Source organism: Acanthaster planci, linkage group LG09, assembly GCF_054643075.1.
Source record: "Acanthaster planci isolate LZ-2023a linkage group LG09, COTS_SCS, whole genome shotgun sequence".
In the NCBI taxonomy this organism is placed as follows: Eukaryota; Metazoa; Echinodermata; class Asteroidea; order Valvatida; family Acanthasteridae; genus Acanthaster; species Acanthaster planci.
Genome location: NC_141785.1, coordinates 17546545 through 17565456, shown reverse-complemented (window position 1 = coordinate 17565456; position 18912 = coordinate 17546545). Strand labels below are relative to the sequence as shown.

The following is an 18912-nucleotide window of genomic DNA, read 5'->3' as shown; positions in this document are numbered from 1 at the left end:
ATCCAAGCTCTTCAGAAAAGTACCCCAGTTACACCACTGCAGGCGTTGGGTACGGTACAAATATTTTTTGTTCAACCAGTTTTGTGTGGGTGTGGGTGTGAAAACAGGGCTGTAAATTTACCTGACATCTGGATAAAAAGGTTGGGAACATCTAACACACTTTAGCACAAAAAAAAACCTACAAAGTTAATATGCAGATGACTGGGGGCTATTGTTGTTTTATCATTTTTATCATGGTAATAATTTACTGAATTTTCTGAAAAATGTGCTTTTGTACATAACAAATTATAGCAGATGAGTTTCTCAGTCATGAAGTAAATCAAGACACGAACAAGAACATGAACTAAAATATGTATCATTGTAGTTTACGCTCAATAACGCAGCTCACCTGTAATCACAAGCAAGTTTTTCGATAAATAATATTTCAGACAAGTTTATTTCTGTATACTTCTACGGTAGTGACTGGCAGTCCCAAATGGCACACAGAAGTGCAGAACAAGCCGACAATAACTGACCCGGCTCGGTTCAGCTGAATGAGTCCCGACAATACAATACCTGCCGTCGTGCTACAGTTCATTCAGACGTTGAAAATAACCCATCATCTGAAGTGGAAGTACCGGATCCCAGAATTCATTAGCGAATCACACAGTCTGATCTGCTGTCGGTGATACATCTCTACGGACCTACATTTTCGGCGCTCCATTTTCTTCGGACAGGCCCGCGATGGACACGAGTGCAGAACTGAACGCAAACGGCGGTTTCATTGTGTTGACGTCCTTCTGTAACGTGGTGCTTTGGGGCGGGATCTATAAAAGTCTGGGTGTGCTTCTACCAACACTAACAGACCAGTTCACCGACCATACCTGGCTTACCGGAGTGGTTATATCATTCATAGGAGTATCGGCAGATTTATCAGGTATAAGAATTAAATTCTGACACATACCTTGCAGACGCGTTCCAGGGGGGGGGGTTGCTAGACCTTTCGCACTTGACGTCACCTTTCAACTTTCGTTACTGCTCATAATGACCCTGCAAATATGATCAGGGACGATATATTTAATGAAACAAAATTAAATAGAGAATTACGAATCCAATACTTCTCCACCCCAATTTTTTGGGGGAAAGGGCCTAGACTAAAGGGTTTTTTGGGGGGAGGGCTGAACCAAACCAAACCAAATAAACAAACCTACCCATCGTAAGATAGCTTATTAAGATAGCTTATTATTAATTTTTGAGTATTATTATATCCGTCTAACGGGTTGGTTTCAAACTAGAATGAAATAAACTTGCCAAGAGACAACTTCAGTAGACTTACCGCGGCCCATCAGTGAAGTCACGATGACGTCATCGGGTACATTTATTTAGATACTTGGATATTTCAATATTTCGAAGTCTGAACTAACTTGTAGGGTCCTCCTTGCCAGAGGGATGTGGAAAATATTTGCGGATATTCATCTCGTACGTATGACTGGTGAATCGTAGCTTGTATGTACACGTTATATCCATACTAAGGACTAATACGTGTCATGCGTCCGATTATGAAGTGGCGTAAATCTGTGCCGGAAATTAGGAGGCCTCGGGGATGGGGAAAAGTGGTGGAATGACTGGCCCGTCCGTGAAAATGTGGTGAGTGGGATAGCAAGATGACACCATACGGCTCTATACAGAAATAGGTGTTCGTGATCTTGATGTATACATTTGTAATATACATTCCATGTGCATTCATGCAGAATCTTGCATCAGAATGGCAATTGTATGGCTTTTTCATTATTTTCCCTGTTTTGAGTGATATTGAATGCATTTTAGTCGTTGGAAATCCGAAGAATTCTTCACACACTGCTTAAATTTTTGCTCAACACAAGGACGTGTGTGCAGGCGTGGCATACAAAGTGTGGACCACAAAAGAAGTCCACTTAATGTAGGGTGCAATGGCGTTGTGTGGACTCGCACACGTCCACACAATGTTTTGCCCTCTCTATGACAAACGGTTTCAAAGGCATTTTGGGGTCAAGGTTATCGTGGCAAAATGAAGAGGAACAGTCCAGGAAATCATCATCAAAAATCAAGCTCAAAGGAGTTATCCTAGTAGGAGAAAAAGGAGCATTTCCACACGTTTTCTTATGCACGGAAGAGCAAAGGAATATCCGCACTTTGTATGTAAACATGCGCTTACACATGGGGCCTTGTGGGGTACTGGAACATTGGGAAGTACCCCCACAAGACCAGTATTTACCTTATGGGGTACTAAAATTGGTACCCCACAAGAATTTTACGAAACTGATATTTGGAAATAACTCAGAAAGGGGAATTTTTGAAGGGTAAAAATCTGTAGCAAATTGAAGTGTTTTATATAAGGGTCGAAATTTCAACCAAGGGAAGTGAATTTGGTTTAAATTGGAGTGATTTGAAATTTTTTGCGTGTTGTGTGGGAGTTTTGTTCACGAGGACAAAGGAAATACCCCACAAGTATAACTGTGTAAGGATGGGTGTGGGTGTGTCAGTGGGAGGGTGATTCAAAAAGCCCATCCCCACACCCTCAGAAAGTGAGGGGATCCCCCATTTAAGTCCATGCTTATATGTCTTACGCACGTTCTATTTCATCTGCTATGAAACAGGTCTGTTCACCACACTTCTTGAAGACAAATTTGGACGTCGACGGATGTTAATACTCAGCACGTTGGCAGTCAATGTGGGCTTGATGTTGGTCCCGCTTGCCACAAGTATTGTGCACATCGCCATTGTTTTAGCCGTCGTGGTTGGTAAGAATTTGTTCCCCAAAAAGAAATTCTGTTACAGGGATTCTGACTTTTACATAAAAACTTACCAATAAAGCATTCTGGTATGCAACTTTACTACATGTATCATGCCTTAGACAAAATGTTGACGCCACCATAACGACGGATACGCGGATGCCTTCCATGACTCCCTTCACAACATAATTCTATGACCGGTATAGGCCCTAACTGGGTGTGCCTGCAAACCGCAGACGTTTATTGAATGTTAAATTGAAACGGGTATACCGAAAGAGTTCCCGAAGTCGAGCCTGGATAGTAGATGGCCTTCATTCATATGAATGTGGAAAGCAAAGTCGCATTCTTTTTTTTCCAAAAGATAACAAGACGGATTTTTCTTCATATTATTTTGCTTTAGGACCAGCCGTGGGTATTTCTGCTGTTCTCAGTAAAGTTCTTCTGGGACGTCACTTTAACAAGCGTTACACACTGGCCAATGGAATAAGTCACACCGGACAAGTGGTCTCTCTCCTTGCATTTGCACCAATGACGCAGCTATTCCTTGATACCTACGGTTGGAGAGGGGCCACCTTGCTCCTTGCTGGGGTCTGTTTGCACACAGTAGTCTGTCCTGTGCTTGTCAAGGAAGAAAAAGAACGGTACGAGACACCACCCGACCAACATGACCACAAAGAAACTAACAGCACAGGAATGACCCGCGTTAAATCTTGCTTTGCTCATGCGCTCTCAACTGTGGATCTCCGTATTCTTCGTGAGTTCAACTTCTGGATCGTTTTTTCCTGTTTTTTCGGGGCTCGTTTTCCCGACAATGCTTGGTTTCTATTCAATATTTCCCATCTTCAAGCTAAGGGTTTCTCCCCCCAAACATCTGCCGCGCTCTGTTCAGCGGCGAGCGTTGGTTACCTCGTCGGTTGTGTGATGTTCTCACCTCTTGTGGACAGAGGCTTTCTGAAATGCTCGACGGGAGTATTGATAAGCAGCCTACTTTTGACATTGTCACTTGCGATAGATCCATTACTGCATGAAGCATGGAGTATTGCTGTGTTTACAGCTCTCTTTGGCCTGTCTTCATCAGCAATGTACGCCCTTACTGATGTTCTTACCAAAGAACTGTTAGGCAGGGAAAGATTAACCAGCGCCTTCGCCTGGTCTTCAGCTCTTGGGGTAGCAGCGAAAATGCTCGGCGGCTTTTTACCGGGTGAGTGCCAAAACAGTATAAAAATTCGTAGGAACAAACACGTAGCTAAACAACATCTCTGTATGATCTGCCATTCAGTCTTGAAGAAAAACTATGGGTCCAAGTTGGTAGCGCTGAAGCGTCCAAGTTGGTAGCGCTGAATGCGTCCAAGTTGGTAGCGCTGCAGCGTCCACGTTGGTAGCGCTGAAGCGTCCAAGTTGGTAGCGCTGAAGCGTCCAAGTTGGTAGCGCTGAAGCGTCCAAGTTGGTAGCGCTGAATGCAATACCCATCGACCCTCAGATGGCTATTATCGTGTGAATGATACCAGTGACATTTTACTTCTGAACCTCTACCTCCACACGATAAATAATTAATTGAGTGTCCCTCGCACCCAACAGAACATTTTATAATTATGAGCCCTATGTATGGTGACCTCGACGTTTTGACCTTCGTTTTCCCGTCATGCCATCATGACATACCAAAAAAAAATCTGTTGGCTTCATTTCGTTATTGGGTATCGCTGCCTCGGTCTTTTAACATATGGTCAGTAAACAAGCCGGTTTAAAGGAAAAGCTATCCTCCGTCCGCTAATAAGCAACACAAAACCGGAGGCCACAGTTTGGCTGAGTTTTTCGCACTGTGCTTTCGAGCGTCGACAATTTGGATCGAAATCAGACACATTTTGCATAGCCCACACGTGGACACAAATGACCGAAACTGTAAAGTGCGAAGGCAAAAACAAAAGAGATGCCATATTGTATTTGAAAATACGGGGGTGTCTGTTCCGCCCGCCATTCTAAGGCTGAGAACATCCTATAACGCCGTGACCTTTTACACTTTGAAAATGTCTGTTCTTCTACAGGTTGGGTGTATGACTCGAGCGGTACCTACGACCTGGCTTTTGTCATCATGGGCGCTGCACCAGCTGTGGCCGCTATCCCCCTGGTCATCGGAAAAATTTGGAAAGAAATATAAAGATCATTGTGCCCAGATCACAATAGGAACTGTGAAGTGCCATCCCATCTTACTACGTACTACTCTTAACATACTTGCCAAATTTGGCTGGTGCCCCGACTTATTTTTTTGTATCAGTTGGCTGCACGAAGAAATTTTCCTTGCACTGGAGTCCCATCCTGGTCTAGAGTAGAAAAAATAAACAATGAGTTTCGACATGCACGAGTTCAAACTCCAACTATGTCTTGAACTAAAAGACCGAATTCCACCCAGGGAGTGCAGGGATTAGAATATTGTTATCAAACCGTCTCCAGCTGTAACCCTCGGAGTTTCAGTGACGTCCATCGGTGGTCGCACAAACGACACACTTATAAAGCAAAGTGCATGGCAACACCGTCTTGTTGAGAAGAAATTCTGGAATCTTTTCAGCACGGTGGTATTTTATATGCATGTTGTCGATTAATCTGATTTGGCGGAGCATCGCCATTCAATGTATTAAGGTCGATCGAGGGAACCTCCCCTTTCAACGTCATCAAAGTCTACTATTACTGATAACGGTATATGTTTTAAAAAGTTGTAAACAAAAACATAGGCCTAATCATTTAATTTGACATTGATTATTTTGAAGTACATGTATTTTTCGTATAAAACAAAATGCATATACCTGCAATAACCTCTGGATATATAGATATGGAGGGTATCCCCAAGTAAAATGTAGCACCGCGTGGAGAATAAATATGAATCTCACGCCGAACTTGTTTTCATCAGACTTCCCGTTTGGGACTGACTTAAAACGTTTTCGGGTTTCGTTTTGAAGATCAAATTTGAAAAAAAAATATCTATCAGAAATTAACTTGGAAAAATATGTCTCGTACAAGCAAATTAGATTTCAAAAAAATCATCTCGTCAAAATGATTTGTTATCATAAATGGAAACAATATAGATCTCATAAGAACGATCTGGAGAATATATCTTGTACAAAAGAACGCTGGAAAAATATACATGTATCTCGTAGAAACAAAGATATATATATCACAAAACGGAATTTGTAAACGCTTCACTTTTTGAAATTAAATACCAGTACTGATGGCACTACAAGGCTTTCATAGTCACCGAACACAGTAAAGAGAACTGCAACTTTGCTCAGCTTTATCGAAAAGATCATTATGGATTCTTAAGTCATTCGCTTGACGCCTTACCGTATTTATAAGCCAAATGTTCATGTTTTTTAAAGGAGCACGATCCTTGGATCAAAATACTCATTGCGAATGATGTTGGGGACAATCTGGTGAGTACCTTGACATATTGTAATCATTACAAGAATGCAGTACTGATCCCCCCCCCGCCCCAAAGCTTGACGAAAAGCCCTACGGCCGTTGTTCTTTCAAGGCTGGGTTACTTGTGACTTTTCAGTGTACATGTGCAGTACATGTACTGTACATGTACATGTCGGCCTATGTACCGCACCGTCGTCACGAACGTATATAAAAACCTGGACTTGCAACGCCTTTGTATGAAAAAAAAGCCAACCAGCGGCCATCTGACCGACTTGGAGCCGAATACAAATGCGTGGGTTGATGAAGAACAAATTGAACAAAGGCGGGCATTGCCAGGAAAGCTTGGTGTTCGGCTCGTTAAAATGGCCGCGAGTGGATTCAATGACTCTCTAAGCTGTTGAGGGCATTGCGAGTCCAGATTTTATTATACAAGTCCGTGACCGTCGTAGACTTGGCCCAGGAAAGTCAAAGCCGCGTTTCCGAGTCGCACTGTGCGGAGGCTAGTCTTGGTTCAAGCGGGAAGAACTCCACAGCGGACTCGATCGAGCACATGTACCGCGCGCGCTGATTTCTATTGCGCCCTCTCGTGACTTCATTTCACCAATCGACGGTGCGTGGCTCTTGTATGCAAAATAGTAGTTTAATTATTCACATTGACCGAAGGATACAAAACAGACTGTTAGAGCGTTGAAGCGGGTTCGCACCAAGAGCGTCAGCTTGTTATTGCAGTCTTCAGTATTGTTGTAGGAAGTCTTTTACAAGCTTACTTCTTCTCTCCTTGTTCCAAACCGACCGCGGCCACCGACTAGTACTGGTACTTTAGGGTCGAGTTCGGGCGGTCCGCTCTTGACAGGGGTTTCGTGTTCTCGCGCTCGAACGGTGGGAACACGACCCAAGAACAATGTTCTCGGAACAGGACCCCACACCACCTCCTCGTCAGGATTTTACACGAACACACGGAAAAACTCGTGAGATTTGATTTTTGAACAGCCGCAGAAAGTACCGATGTGGCTTTACAAAGACAATGGAAAGTTTTGCAAAATAAACATTAATAATTTTCCATGACAGAAATGAATTTTTTTAATTGAAAAGACGTTAGCCCAGCTATCCATCATTAACTCTCGAAGAATGCACAAGGACGCTGCCATGTTGCACGTTGCTTGCCACTAATAACTACTAGCGCTAAGACCCAGTTGTGCGTTCCCGGCGTTCGAGCGACCGACCCACGAACAACAAATCGAGCTGTTCGTGAACAAACGAGAGCAAGCAGTCCGAACTCAGCCTACTAGTATGTTCAGCCATGGAGGTAGAATCTACCTCCATGGTTCAGCGTCGCGTAATTCAGTTCTTCTACATTACATCACTTAATACTAATAGGCCACGCGATGCAGTTAATGGATCCATATTCATCACATATAGATTCAACTGGAATTTCCCGGGCACTGATTGGTTCCTCCGGACACCCGGAAGAAAAGTAGAGGAAAAGTTAAACGATTTGTAGGACGAGCCGTCGATTGGTGAAATGAAGTCACGAGAGGGCGCAACAGAAATCGGGGCGCGCTGCATATGCTCTCTGCCGTCTTGGCCCAAGACTAAGTGGTAGCCAACACAATGCACTGATGACCTTCCCGCTTCAGCAACAAAGCAAGCGTGAAGCCTGGCTGGCCTTGTTTGTATACCCGGGCCCCTCCCCCACATCCATTATTTTGCGCACAATGCATAAAGGTCCTGTAATATTGAAAGTCACTCATCCGTGAACCGAAAACACCCGAGACGAGAATTTGTGGGAAGGCCCTATCAGAATGCCGTTCGACTACCGCTTTACCGGATTCTAGTGATCAATCCTTAGTTTAGTAAGAGCAGTCGGGTTTTGAGTGATGAATTCTCACGACGTTTCGATGAAAAGGTGGGCGGGGCGCGTGGCTCTAGTTACCGGTGCATCTTCTGGTATCGGTTGGGCGATCGCTCGGAATCTAGTCCAGCACGGAATGAAAGTGATCGGATGTGCACGCAACGTTGTAGCAATTGAGGTATTTACACATGTACACTTGCACGTGAAAGTATGATACATGTATATGTAGGACACTTCGATTCAAGTGCTTAGTCATTCAAATTAATAGCCCAATCATCTGTCTGTTGTATGTACACGGTCCTAGCTTGGGCAAAAATGGCAAGATGAAACTATACATTTTGTTTGACTTTTTCAGTTTTCAGTGGCAATGACTTAAAAAGACAGGAAATCCCGACAAAATTTTATGTACTTTACCCCGAATTTGGCCGATTTCACGAACTCCTCTTACACACTGTATAAAATTTTACTTTTAGCTTCCACAAAGTGCTGTTGAAAACAAACGCATATGAAGCAGATCAAATTGAGTAAAATTACGTTAAAAACCCTAAATACTAATTGCTGCCCCTTTCCAGGAGGAGTCTACCCTCCTCAAGGAGTCCCAATCCCCTGGTCTTCTCTACCCGATAAAATGCGATCTGTCTCAGGAAAAGGACATTCTGGCCATGTTTGATGTGATTTGGAAGAAGTTCGGAGGCGTGGACGTCTGCATCAACAACGCGGGGTTATCTCAAGCGGCTAGTCTTCTCGATGGGGACACCAAGAAATGGAAAAACATGGTTGATGTAAGGAGTCTCTTGTGGGCCATTTAGAACCCTACATAGCGGGAGGTGGTTGGTAGATTCACTGTCGTTAAAGGGCGTGGAATATGATTTTTATAGGCTTGACTCTGGCAGTTGTTGGCAACGCTTAAGATACGTTTTAGAGCTTTTATAAACACGCCAGACAGATTCTTTGAGCAGGCCAAGGAAGACTGCGTCGGGAAGAATGGAGCTGATGGGTGGGATGGGCGGGGGGCTGGGTAAGTCTATGGGCTGAAGACGGTCAGGCCATGAAGGAATAAACCCTCCATAGTTAGGCTGAGGGGAGTTGGGCTAGGGAGTGGGTTTGACTAGGTAAGGTTGGGGTCAATGAAGAGGGTTAGGCTGATGATGAGGGTTGGGCTGGGGAGGGTTGGGCAACTTGGGCAGATGGGGAGGGTTGGGCTGTGGAGAGAATTGGACTGGGGCGGGTGTGCAGAGCAGGATGGAAATGAGCATAATCTTGAATATAATTATGGTGTAAGCTCCAGAATTAATCTTGAACATGCATATCTAATCACAATGTTGCTTAAAGGTTTTTTCTTTTGTGGTTGATTCTGACTTTTGCACTGAAATTCTAAGAAGATGGAAACTGCTTAATCTAATAAAGTGAAAAAAAAATCAAATTCGGGAAAACCTAGTACAGTTGTGGTCAAGACTTTCTTTGTCAAGTTTTTGTCTTTGGTCCTTCATGCCTGTGTTTCGACTATACCCACGGATAACAAATCAAAAAGCTTAATTTGTGTACACCAGGTCAACATCCTTGCAGTGGCGATATGCACCAGGGAAGCTGTTAAACAGATGGCCCAGAAAGGAGCCGACGACGGTCAGGTCATCAATATTAATAGGTATGCTCATGAATATTCACAGCTGACTCATGCACTCAGCAGCCTCCATTTTGATCTTGGTTTGCCATGGATTGTCAAATTTAGATGGATCATGTCGTTGACCTTTTTTTCTCAGGCACACTGTAAAAATGATAAAATTGCAAGCAGGCCTACCCAGTCCTTTACACCACACACCATCAAGGCTCCACATTCTTCACTGAGTTTTGAAATTATTCATTAGTCTTTCGGGTCACAAGGTGACACAGAATAGAGACAGCCATTTCTACACGGCCACCAAGTTTGCCATGACGTCGATGACGGAGGGAGTACGGCAGGAACTCAGGGAGATAGGATCTATGATCAGAATTGCTGTAAGTGACAGCCCTGTGATGCTTCCATCCTACAAGGGGTGACAGGGGAAATCTAACAAGCCCTGTTGAATTAATCCATGTTGTCTGATGTCTCCTGAATTTGTATTAATTTATTCTTGTTTTTAACTACATGTAGGTTAAAGCCCTATCATTTATCTTCGTAGGGGCCCTGGGGATGTTCAGTTTCAGAGGTGGGCAGAAAGCCCTAGACAAATTTGTTAAGACTCTAATTATTTCTGCACCAAATTTGCAGCAATCACAGGAAAAATCACAAACAATACTGAAAAGAAATTCAGTGGTCTATACTTCAGCAATTACAAGGCCGAAGAAATTAGTCATTTTTCAACCCTGAAATTGATTTTTTTTTTCAATCATTTTTCTGCAGAGTATATCACCTGGCATTGTGGAGACAGAGTTTTTATCTAGGATGTACCCCGACAACCCTTCCAAGCCTGCAGCATTATACAAGTCAATGCAGGTAAGAGACAGGTGACAGACTTTAAGTCAACTAGGGTGACATACATGTACAGGTGAACAGGGTTACAGACCAGTATTGTAGTTGACCCCACATGACCAGCACCAGATCCCCACTCTGGATTCACAAGTTATTCAAGTGAACTGCTTCATGCATATGCAGCAAGGTATGAGACGGAGAGAACCCCCCTGCTTTGTGTTGGTCATTGTCTCGCAGGAATCTGGGGAATTCCTTTCAGACATCTTGGGGGATGTGTTAAGTAACAAAAGTCTGGAATGTGTATGGGGATTGGACATGTTGGGGGGTACCCCTCGTCTCATTTCTTGCTGGGTATAGCTTCATGAGACTGGTCATGTGTCTGGTCTTCAAAGCTTCAAAGCCCATCCGTCTGGTCTTGAGTTGGTCTCAACTGCAACACGGCTCCAGACCTCGAGACAAAAGGAGGGTAAGGGCTAAGGTAAACGAAATGAACTGCGGAATTTAAGTTCACATTTGGAGCTTTATGAAGCTGTTTCAGTCAGGTGGGAAATAATGGGCCGAGGTGGGGTTGAGAAAGAAGACAGAGATCATGGCAGGGATTTCTTGACCATTTATGAAATGCTCGCTGAACTTTTTACTGGAGATCACAGGTACTAAGAACACTGGTATCAGGTGTCCATCTAAGTGCGTTCATCTTTTCCATTTCAGTGTATACAACCAGAACAGATTTCGACCACAGTGCAGTACATTATGGAGTTGCCACCGCATGTGCAGGTGATAAGATGGAAACGCATCAACCCGATTTTAATTAACACCAAGTCTAAGTTTTATGCAACATTTCAACTTCGAATGGTTTATTTTTAGCTGATGCATTGCCACAGTATTTAGATCAGCCAAAGTGATGGGGGGTCATCACAAATCCCTGGCAAGTCACTGTGTCTCAAGTTACGAGCTATCTGAATGAGTTGCAACAGAGGCTTTCCTTTTACACTGTTCGTCCCCTTTATTCACCTAAAACACTGGTGCACATTGACAAGAAGCGCAGTTTCCCTACGGCTGGGAGTCTGTTCTTATTCATCCTATTTATGGTTTCCAATTTTCCTTTTTAACTTGAATGCAGGTTCATGACGTTCAAATCAGACCGACAGAACAACGGAACTGAGTAGACCACTCAGAAGTCTACAGAAGCAGTACTAGTTAACCTATAAGAGCTGAGCTTCTGACAGATTCTACCTCTCCCTCCCCCTAGGAACTTGGCTGTCTCATGTTTTTCTGAAACTTTGTATGCACATAGAGATGCTCCTTATCAGCACAACCGAGAACTTGTGCTGATTCTGAGTGTCTCTACAATTCAACACACGGTGGTGTAATACAGTTGTCTGGAGTTAACGGTCGCACCTGTCAGCTCACTCATGCATGGAGCACTCCCATGGCAAAACTGTCAATTTTTGGCTACAATGTCTCGGCAAATGGGCTTAACATGAGAACAGTACATCTGATTTTCACCAAATTGGGGTTAAAATGACAGTGAGAGTTAACTGAGAATACTCTTGATGGATAAGAGCATTAAAAATACGCTGTGACAATATGGCAAAACCTGTTGGGGTGGGGGGATTTCCACCCCTGGCTCTTTTAGGGTTAAAACATCTTTAGGCCCCATTAAAATAAGGAATATTTGAAGTTATTCAATACAGCTGTCTGTTATTACTGCAAAATCAGGTACGTGTAATCATTTATACTGGTAACAAATTAACAATCTTGGATGCCTAACAGCTCAAATCTGACCACTTGTTGTCATTCTATCACTAGCAAAATGAAGATCAATTTTCTGAAACAAATTATCAAAGAATTTCTTGAACATTTGTGAAATTGAACAACTGGCTGCCGTTTTCACATTGTAGCAACGTGCACACATGTATGGTGAAAAAAAGGACATGAACTTAACCACACGTAGAAAATGTATCAAAATACAAATAAACTCTTTGAAGCGATTTGTCAAACAATACCTGAAGATGCCACATCAGCTGGTTGGGAGGGTAGATTTCCTCTTCTTTTTGGCCTTCAGGATGGGTGCTGTTTTCAACTTAAAGGCAGTGCTGTTGAGAGATCATTGAATTCAAGATTTCAGTTTTCATATGTGTATTGAATTAATATACCATAGACAAGTCTCATGCAGCCACTGAAACCTTGAGTTACATGTAACCTCAACAAATTTTGAAAATCCTAAAATTGTGAGTTATGTCCAAGGTATAACAGGCTCAGATTTTTTAATACACTTTATTCAAATTTTAGCCCGTCACTTTTAATTGTCAATGCAATAAACTAAATTGTTTTACTGACAAATCTATACTTACTGGCAGGTGGAACAAATGGGGCTGTAGGTGCAGAAAACTGGGGAAGGACATGAACATGAAGAATTGGTTTCTAGTATTTGGATGGCAACTTTCCAATTTTCTTTTCTGAGTTGACAGTTTGCATTTCCTAAAATCGGAAGGGCATCTCCGGGACTAATAAAAAGGGAGTTACGTTTGTCGCAGTAAAATGAAATAAATTAGGGAGATTTGATTAAAAAGTAACTAATGGCCTTCCTTGCAAAGATAAATTTGTATATGTGAAATAGGACTTATAGGACCTCAATTGTCAGGGGGTATTACATCATTTATTCACGCAGTGACTTTGACCAATCACTGGTAGCCTGCCTACTGAGTGTAACTTACAATGTAAGATGTGCTTTTAAAACCTAGAATAAACAAGCTTCAATTGGAGCAAAACCATGTACTATGTGCTCTCAGGTCTGCGTAAATCCATCGCCCGTTTGTCTGCTGAACTGTCTAAAGTTTGTGGCAATATAAAAAGGTTTTATACTTGAGCCGAAGTTTGACCAGAGAAGTTTAAATTGATTAATCGATGTCCACGATGTCCATGATGCAAACGATAACCTGAGTTTTGTAGCCCTATATAGCCCTAATGAAGTGAACTACATATACGATTTTGTGAAACCGAAACCTGGACATTTTGTTACGGAATACACAGAGGGTCACTGTTCAAATTATTTGGGTATAGCTCTACTTACTTGAGAGGCAGACAGAGCAGACATAGCCAATGTCGATGAGTGTGCGATGGCAGAAACACGCCGCACGATAGTCAACATGGATGGCTGGTGGGAGAACCAGTGTATCCCGGAGACTGGGATCTGGTAGAAATGCCCACTGACAGAAGAGAGTACCAGACATGTCAAGTGTAGAAAAAAAGTTACAAAGAAGTAACCCAGGGTTGTTTAAACTTGCAGTATAATCCAAAGGACAAGACACTGTCAATATTCTGCTATCAACTGTCTGTACAAACTGTACTGAAATGAGCTAACCCTAAATCCTCCAAAACCCATAAGGTTTTATAGGATTTTGCAGGATTAAGGATGGGTGGAAGCTTGATGGCTTCTGCAGCACAAAGGATGTTTGCTACTGGTTTGCCACAAAGTGGGCCAATTTGGAAGACGGAGGAAGGTTCCTGGCCAAATTTGCCTCTGGAGTATGGATTACTCAACTTCAACTCCATCTGATGCACGCTCACTCACAACTTATGGATGGGAGCGTTGTGAAGGTCAGTCTTTGCAACCGACTGTTGTTTATGTGGAACAAGGGTGACTATTATGAATGTAAACTTCTAAGAGACTTCAGCAACCTTTCAGACAAGATCGAAATTGCAGCTGAACTCACCAGTAGGTACTGCAGAAGCCCACTAATCTGTGGTATTTTGAGGTACATTCCGCCAGTGATGTCACATGCCTAGGAATGAGATAAAATGGACAAGCATGAGCTCTTGGCTCTCTGGATATGTACAGATAAAGCAAGCTACAATTTAAGCTGTACGAGAATATCTCAACGGGCGAACACGAGAGTGGCAACCATTCACTCTCGAAAATCGCAACATTGTTGCAAAGTGTCTTGACTGGGGACACGAGCACCATGGTCAAACTTAAACCGATGCTTGAGCCTGTCTAAAGTTACCCACCTGTTGCAGTAGACCAGAGTCTTTTTCCAAAATACAAGCATCAATTGGAATGCTCTGCAAAAGAGATGAGCAAAAAAATTGATGAATTGTTCATTTGGTATTTTCTAACCCCTTGACGACGGGATTTTTTTTCCGAAAGCCAACTCCAAGAATTCCAGCCTCGCTTGGCCATGAAGGCCACCTGCCAAACCGCATATTCTCGGTTTGTGGCCCTGCGTGCTCTGCATGCTTTGAATTACACAGTGAAAAGGCTCATTGTTCGGTGGCATGCGGCTCTACTCACGCTTCCACATTCCCGTTGCCTCTTTTCAAAATGGGGACTATTGTGAAGCTGGTGATTATGATGCAAATTCGGCCTTTTCATTTCTTGGCAACACACAAAGGCCAATTACCATATACACAAGAGCCAGGGCCTGCCTTCTGTCTCCGTGTTCGCTTGAGCGTGGGCCAAGAATATGAGCTGAAAAGCGGGCTGAGGATCTCAATTTTTACAGCGGCTCTTACCGTCTCCCGGCGCAAAGGGGTTAAAATATTTACATATTGTGAATAGTACATGCACACATAAAGGTATTACCATCTCCCACAGACCTTGACGCTATCAGAAGAGTGGTGGAAAAAGCATGGAACACACCAAAAATATGTATCAAGTCCATGCGAGGTGCAAGCTAGTGGGCCAAGAGTATTTCTACCAACACAGGTTAAATGATGAAGTCCCTTAGATTAAAAACTTCCGTGCACAAATTGCGGAAGCAATACGGTAGATGCAACACTTCAGAACCTGTTTTTGCGCGGTGAAGATTACATTCATGAAGTTCATGTACTGCGAGGCACTGTCATCCGCGGCTTTGATGACCTGACAAAAGAGACATCAGAGAGAATGCATTAATTGTTGGGTCAAGGTTTGGCTGATATCAGGGAATTGTTTGGGCACTGGTGGTCACTAGTTTTCATGGGAGCCAACAAGCACTGCACAAAAGTGTGAGTACTTCAACTGAGCATTTCAAGCAATCAACTGTCAAAAAGGTTTTTATGGGAGCCAACAAGCACTGCTTAAAAGTGTGAGTACTTATGGAAGCCAACAAGCACTGCTTAAAAGTGTGAGTACTTCAACTGAGCATTTCAAGCAATCAACTGTCAAAAAGGTTACTTCATTCAAAGTTGAGCAAGAATAAAGATAAACAACTCAACTTACCAATAATCTTGACTTAATTTGCTGGCCAGCTGTAGAAAAATGAAGATTTACCAATGTTTACAATTTTGTGCATGGAAGATTACTGAAGACATATACATTCATTTTCACCGAAATTCAGGATTTCATTACGTAAGATTGTACAGTAGGGATTGCAACTGCCCGTCTGAAAAGCTGTCCATAAAAGTGACTAAGAATATCAAAAATGTAAGTCTTACCTGCACATTCCTTCTGTGTCCTGTGTATGTCTACGTAAATTCATCCTGTCAAGGAATGCAACTGTTTCAATATTTGTTCGCGGTTTAATTAGGCACTCAGTGTCGTAAAAAAATAAATATTCCAAAGACCATTCACAATTAAGACCAGTCATGAAATGCAAATCACGTGACTTGCTTGTGACGTGAATTCAGACTGGAGGTCTTGTGTAGGTCTTGTAGGGTCTTGCGATGGTCACTCCATTGGAACTCAGTCTAACATTGGTTTTAGTCCAAAGAACATACATGTAGCCTGTATTATTGGATTTTTCCAAGAGTTGAATTTTGATGGATTCGTTGAAATTTCTGGCAAACATGATAGAAATGCTGTAAAACTCCACAAATGAGCAAAACAACACCAAATGTAAAGTCCACAAAAACACACAAGAACATTTAAATTGAGGAACATATTCAAGTTCCTTCATAAGATATCAAGGATACAGCACAAGCCCATGGCTAGTGAACCAGCCAACAAGGTGTCTGTGTGAACAACGGTGGGATCTGGATTAAAAAAAGAGGATAAATTTATGAGTTTCACACTGGCTCCTTATCACCACTGAAGTACCGAGTTAAAATTGGACACTTTGGATTGGACAGGTGTGAATTTCCTGTGAGCCTGGGGCAAGATTTCCCCTCGATGTGTAGTTTTGACATGCCTGAGTCAAGCCATGTCAAAAATGCGAGTTCAAATTTCAACAGAATGTGCACAGTCCACACAAATGAGCAGGGGGTGTTCACACATGACAGGAAAGCACCAAGGGTGGATCTAGAACCACATTTTGGGATGGGGGTCTGCAAAGTTTAGAGAAAGGGGTCCAGAAAACTTTCTGTGACATTTTACGGCCTTTTTGAAGGGTGAGGCTAAATTTGAGGGGGGGTATGTGCTTGTGGATTTATATTCTGAATATTTCACAAGCAAAAACAATTTTGGCCCTTTTGAATAGGCCACCTCCACTGTTACACTTTCCTCACCACAGCCTCTCTGATCTGCGGATAGAAAGCACCAATGTGCCAGCACATGGCAGAAATGGCCCTCAGGTGCCCTGACATGGCAACACAACTTTGTGTCGTTCACCCTAAATAACATATTCGATTCCACTTACTATGGACTAGGAGCCCTCTGAGTTCTTCTTGCATGGCGTCATTGACTTTGGCAAAGTGTTCATATTTGCCATCCTCGATGTGTCTGGTGCCCTCAGCTTCTTCAGCCATGGTTGCCGATTCCTTGACAGGGTACAAGAACCGACTATAGAATATTTAAAGCACACAAGTAATACTATAAAAAAAAGCCATATATACATATATATACATGTATGCTGTACACTGCTTATATCAAAAGACACGGCAAAATTACACCATGAAATAGTATAAAAAAGACAGAGAAGTACATAATTATTTGAAATGAAGAAAACAAATCTCAGGCATAGAATTACCTGCCTTTGTCTCATTTCTAGGTTGGGCAAATTAATGCCTTAATTGAAAAAAAAAACTCAACATTTATCTGAAAGTTAGAAGACTCTCTGATCCAACAACTCTGTTCTTCCTGCTGGACTCACCTCTCATTTGTATGGCTGGCAATGACAGCAACTCCGTTCTTGTGGCTCATCATCAAATGAGAATTGACAAATGTCATGACGTGGTCGAGACATTCAAACAGCGTCAGCTATGAGGCAAAGAACAGAATATTGAACAAAAATGCAATTCAAGCCTGGGTTATCCAGGATCTTCTCAATGCTGCAGCATCGGTTTAACAAGCTCAGCCAACTAAATTGTAGACACAGTTCCTAGGAATTAACGTTTGTTGGTTTGAGTTGGGGGAAAAAATGTTTCTTTATGCTCCAGTCTACAGTGAATTCCCGATTAGTTGAGGCTTTTCTATGATATGGTTCACTTGTTTGAAACTAATAAATTGTAAAAAAAAATTAAAGGGTGGAATTGAATGACTAAATTTCTAAAAATAAGGCAATGGAAAAAAGGGGAAGTATAGAAAGTTTGTCCTGGAGACGTGCTTACTCCTTTGTTGTTCTTGACATCCTGCAATCCCCACCACACTGGGTTGACATCCAAGACAACCACAATCAGACTACCACCCGATTCTAAAGAAATTATATTTCTCCATATTATTAAAAGTGTCTGAAAATTCCGGTGAGGCACAGATGGTACTGATATTAAGGAAAGAGTTCCACACAAGGACTTCAATTAACACCCTGTGCATAAACCCTACGAAGCTGGTACTCTGAAACATGCTGTGTTTTCAAAGTAAATGCTTTTATTTTTAAAATTGACCTTTTAGGACATGTTATCACTTTCTGATGGCTTATAAACCAAGGGAAATAACTGATGTCCGTATTGAATGGAACTCATACTGACATTAATTTCAGGTAAACATGGTACTTGGTAGGCCCCAGTAAAGGTGAAAGATGAGACAAAAAAAGATGTTTTATGAGGGAAAGAATTGCATACACGTACGTGTACACAGACACCGCTTGACGTCCTGTCCCCTTTTGAGGAGGCATTCTCTCTCTCAGGGGACTGGGTTTTTCCCAAATAAAAAGACTTCTCCAAATACAGGACAGTCCGCAAGTTGTGACGTGCGCCTCTACCTTTGCCTACTAGTACGAGTATGAACATACATGTACATGTACTATGTAGCTATGTAGGCCCTACCATGACCGTGACAAACGTTGGGAAAAATGAACCCATATTTAAGTCACATCGGATCTATCCACTCTCAAATAATTCACACAGGCTGTGTTCGCATATAGGCCTTGTTATCTTTCCGCGGTCCATTTTCCCTGGATTTTTACACGTTTAGTAAAACACGCCTCATTGCTCTTCACACAAATTCGTCTGCTTACCGTCGGCCATTTTCAGCAAAACTGAAGCTTAAGACAAAATTGCCCTTATTGGACAAGCGGTGCCTTGGGTTCATTATTCAGCCAATCGGCAGCGATTTAACTGACGATGTACCAAATGCTCAATGATGAAGTGTGCAG

General features: G+C 42.5%; 3 protein-coding genes across 7 annotated transcripts; 2 read left to right on the top strand and 1 right to left on the bottom strand.

Annotated features, from left to right (window-relative positions):
- Positions 1 to 217: 217 nt before the first annotated feature.
- Positions 218 to 6120, top strand: LOC110976703 (monocarboxylate transporter 13-like). The gene is made up of 4 exons (XM_022230206.2): positions 218 to 916; positions 2616 to 2759; positions 3151 to 3951; positions 4793 to 6120. Exons 1-4 carry the CDS (start codon positions 724 to 726, stop codon positions 4903 to 4905), a joined length of 1251 nt encoding a protein of 416 aa, XP_022085898.2. The 5' UTR covers positions 218 to 723; the 3' UTR covers positions 4906 to 6120.
- A 1653-nt stretch (positions 6121 to 7773) lies between these two features.
- On the top strand, positions 7774 to 13240 carry LOC110976608 (dehydrogenase/reductase SDR family member 11-like). The gene is made up of 7 exons (XM_022230045.2): positions 7774 to 8191; positions 8586 to 8795; positions 9564 to 9658; positions 9879 to 10008; positions 10394 to 10486; positions 11171 to 11236; positions 11583 to 13240. Exons 1-7 carry the CDS (start codon positions 8039 to 8041, stop codon positions 11622 to 11624), a joined length of 789 nt encoding a protein of 262 aa, XP_022085737.2. The 5' UTR covers positions 7774 to 8038; the 3' UTR covers positions 11625 to 13240.
- LOC110976607 (general transcription factor IIH subunit 3-like) lies at positions 10099 to 18910 on the bottom strand. Of its 5 annotated transcripts, XM_022230042.2 has the most exons (14): positions 18775 to 18910; positions 17930 to 18012; positions 17473 to 17579; positions 17020 to 17162; positions 16358 to 16417; positions 15881 to 15910; positions 15666 to 15694; positions 15252 to 15326; positions 14474 to 14527; positions 14179 to 14247; positions 13536 to 13671; positions 12817 to 12853; positions 12469 to 12558; positions 10099 to 10911 (listed from the first exon to the last, which is right to left on the bottom strand). In XM_022230042.2, the coding sequence occupies exons 1-13, from the start codon at positions 18782 to 18784 to the stop codon at positions 12483 to 12485; spliced, it is 909 nt and encodes a 302-aa protein (XP_022085734.1). In that variant the 5' UTR covers positions 18785 to 18910; the 3' UTR covers positions 10099 to 10911; positions 12469 to 12482. The 5 variants fall into 5 exon arrangements, 4 of the variants coding, with proteins under 4 accessions (XP_022085734.1, XP_022085733.1, XP_086996922.1 ...); XR_015426315.1 differs by lacking the exon at positions 12817 to 12853; XM_022230041.2 differs by lacking the exon at positions 10099 to 10911 and having other exon boundaries at positions 11300 to 12558.
- Positions 18911 to 18912: the final 2 nt, after the last annotated feature.

What these genes read in the sequence shown, in the direction of transcription:
- LOC110976607 (XM_022230042.2), bottom strand. An exon ending in ACTAGCCATGGGCTTGTGCT is followed by an intron (nt 15,911 to 16,357) that starts GTATCCTTGATA and finishes GAATTTACGTAG; the next exon opens with ACATACACAGGACACAGAAG. An exon ending in TCTTCACCGCGCAAAAACAG is followed by an intron (nt 14,528 to 15,251) that starts GTTCTGAAGTGT and finishes TCTCTTTTGCAG; the next exon opens with AGCATTCCAATTGATGCTTG.
- LOC110976703 (XM_022230206.2), top strand. Translation starts at nt 724, where the DNA reads ATGGACACGAGTGCAGAACTGAACGCAAACGGCGGTTTCATTGTGTTG. An exon ending in AGTATCGGCAGATTTATCAG is followed by an intron (nt 917 to 2,615) that starts GTATAAGAATTA and finishes GCTATGAAACAG; the next exon opens with GTCTGTTCACCACACTTCTT. An exon ending in TGTTTTAGCCGTCGTGGTTG is followed by an intron (nt 2,760 to 3,150) that starts GTAAGAATTTGT and finishes ATTTTGCTTTAG; the next exon opens with GACCAGCCGTGGGTATTTCT.
- LOC110976608 (XM_022230045.2), top strand. Translation starts at nt 8,039, where the DNA reads ATGAATTCTCACGACGTTTCGATGAAAAGGTGGGCGGGGCGCGTGGCT. An exon ending in GCAACGTTGTAGCAATTGAG is followed by an intron (nt 8,192 to 8,585) that starts GTATTTACACAT and finishes GCCCCTTTCCAG; the next exon opens with GAGGAGTCTACCCTCCTCAA. An exon ending in CATTATACAAGTCAATGCAG is followed by an intron (nt 10,487 to 11,170) that starts GTAAGAGACAGG and finishes TTTCCATTTCAG; the next exon opens with TGTATACAACCAGAACAGAT.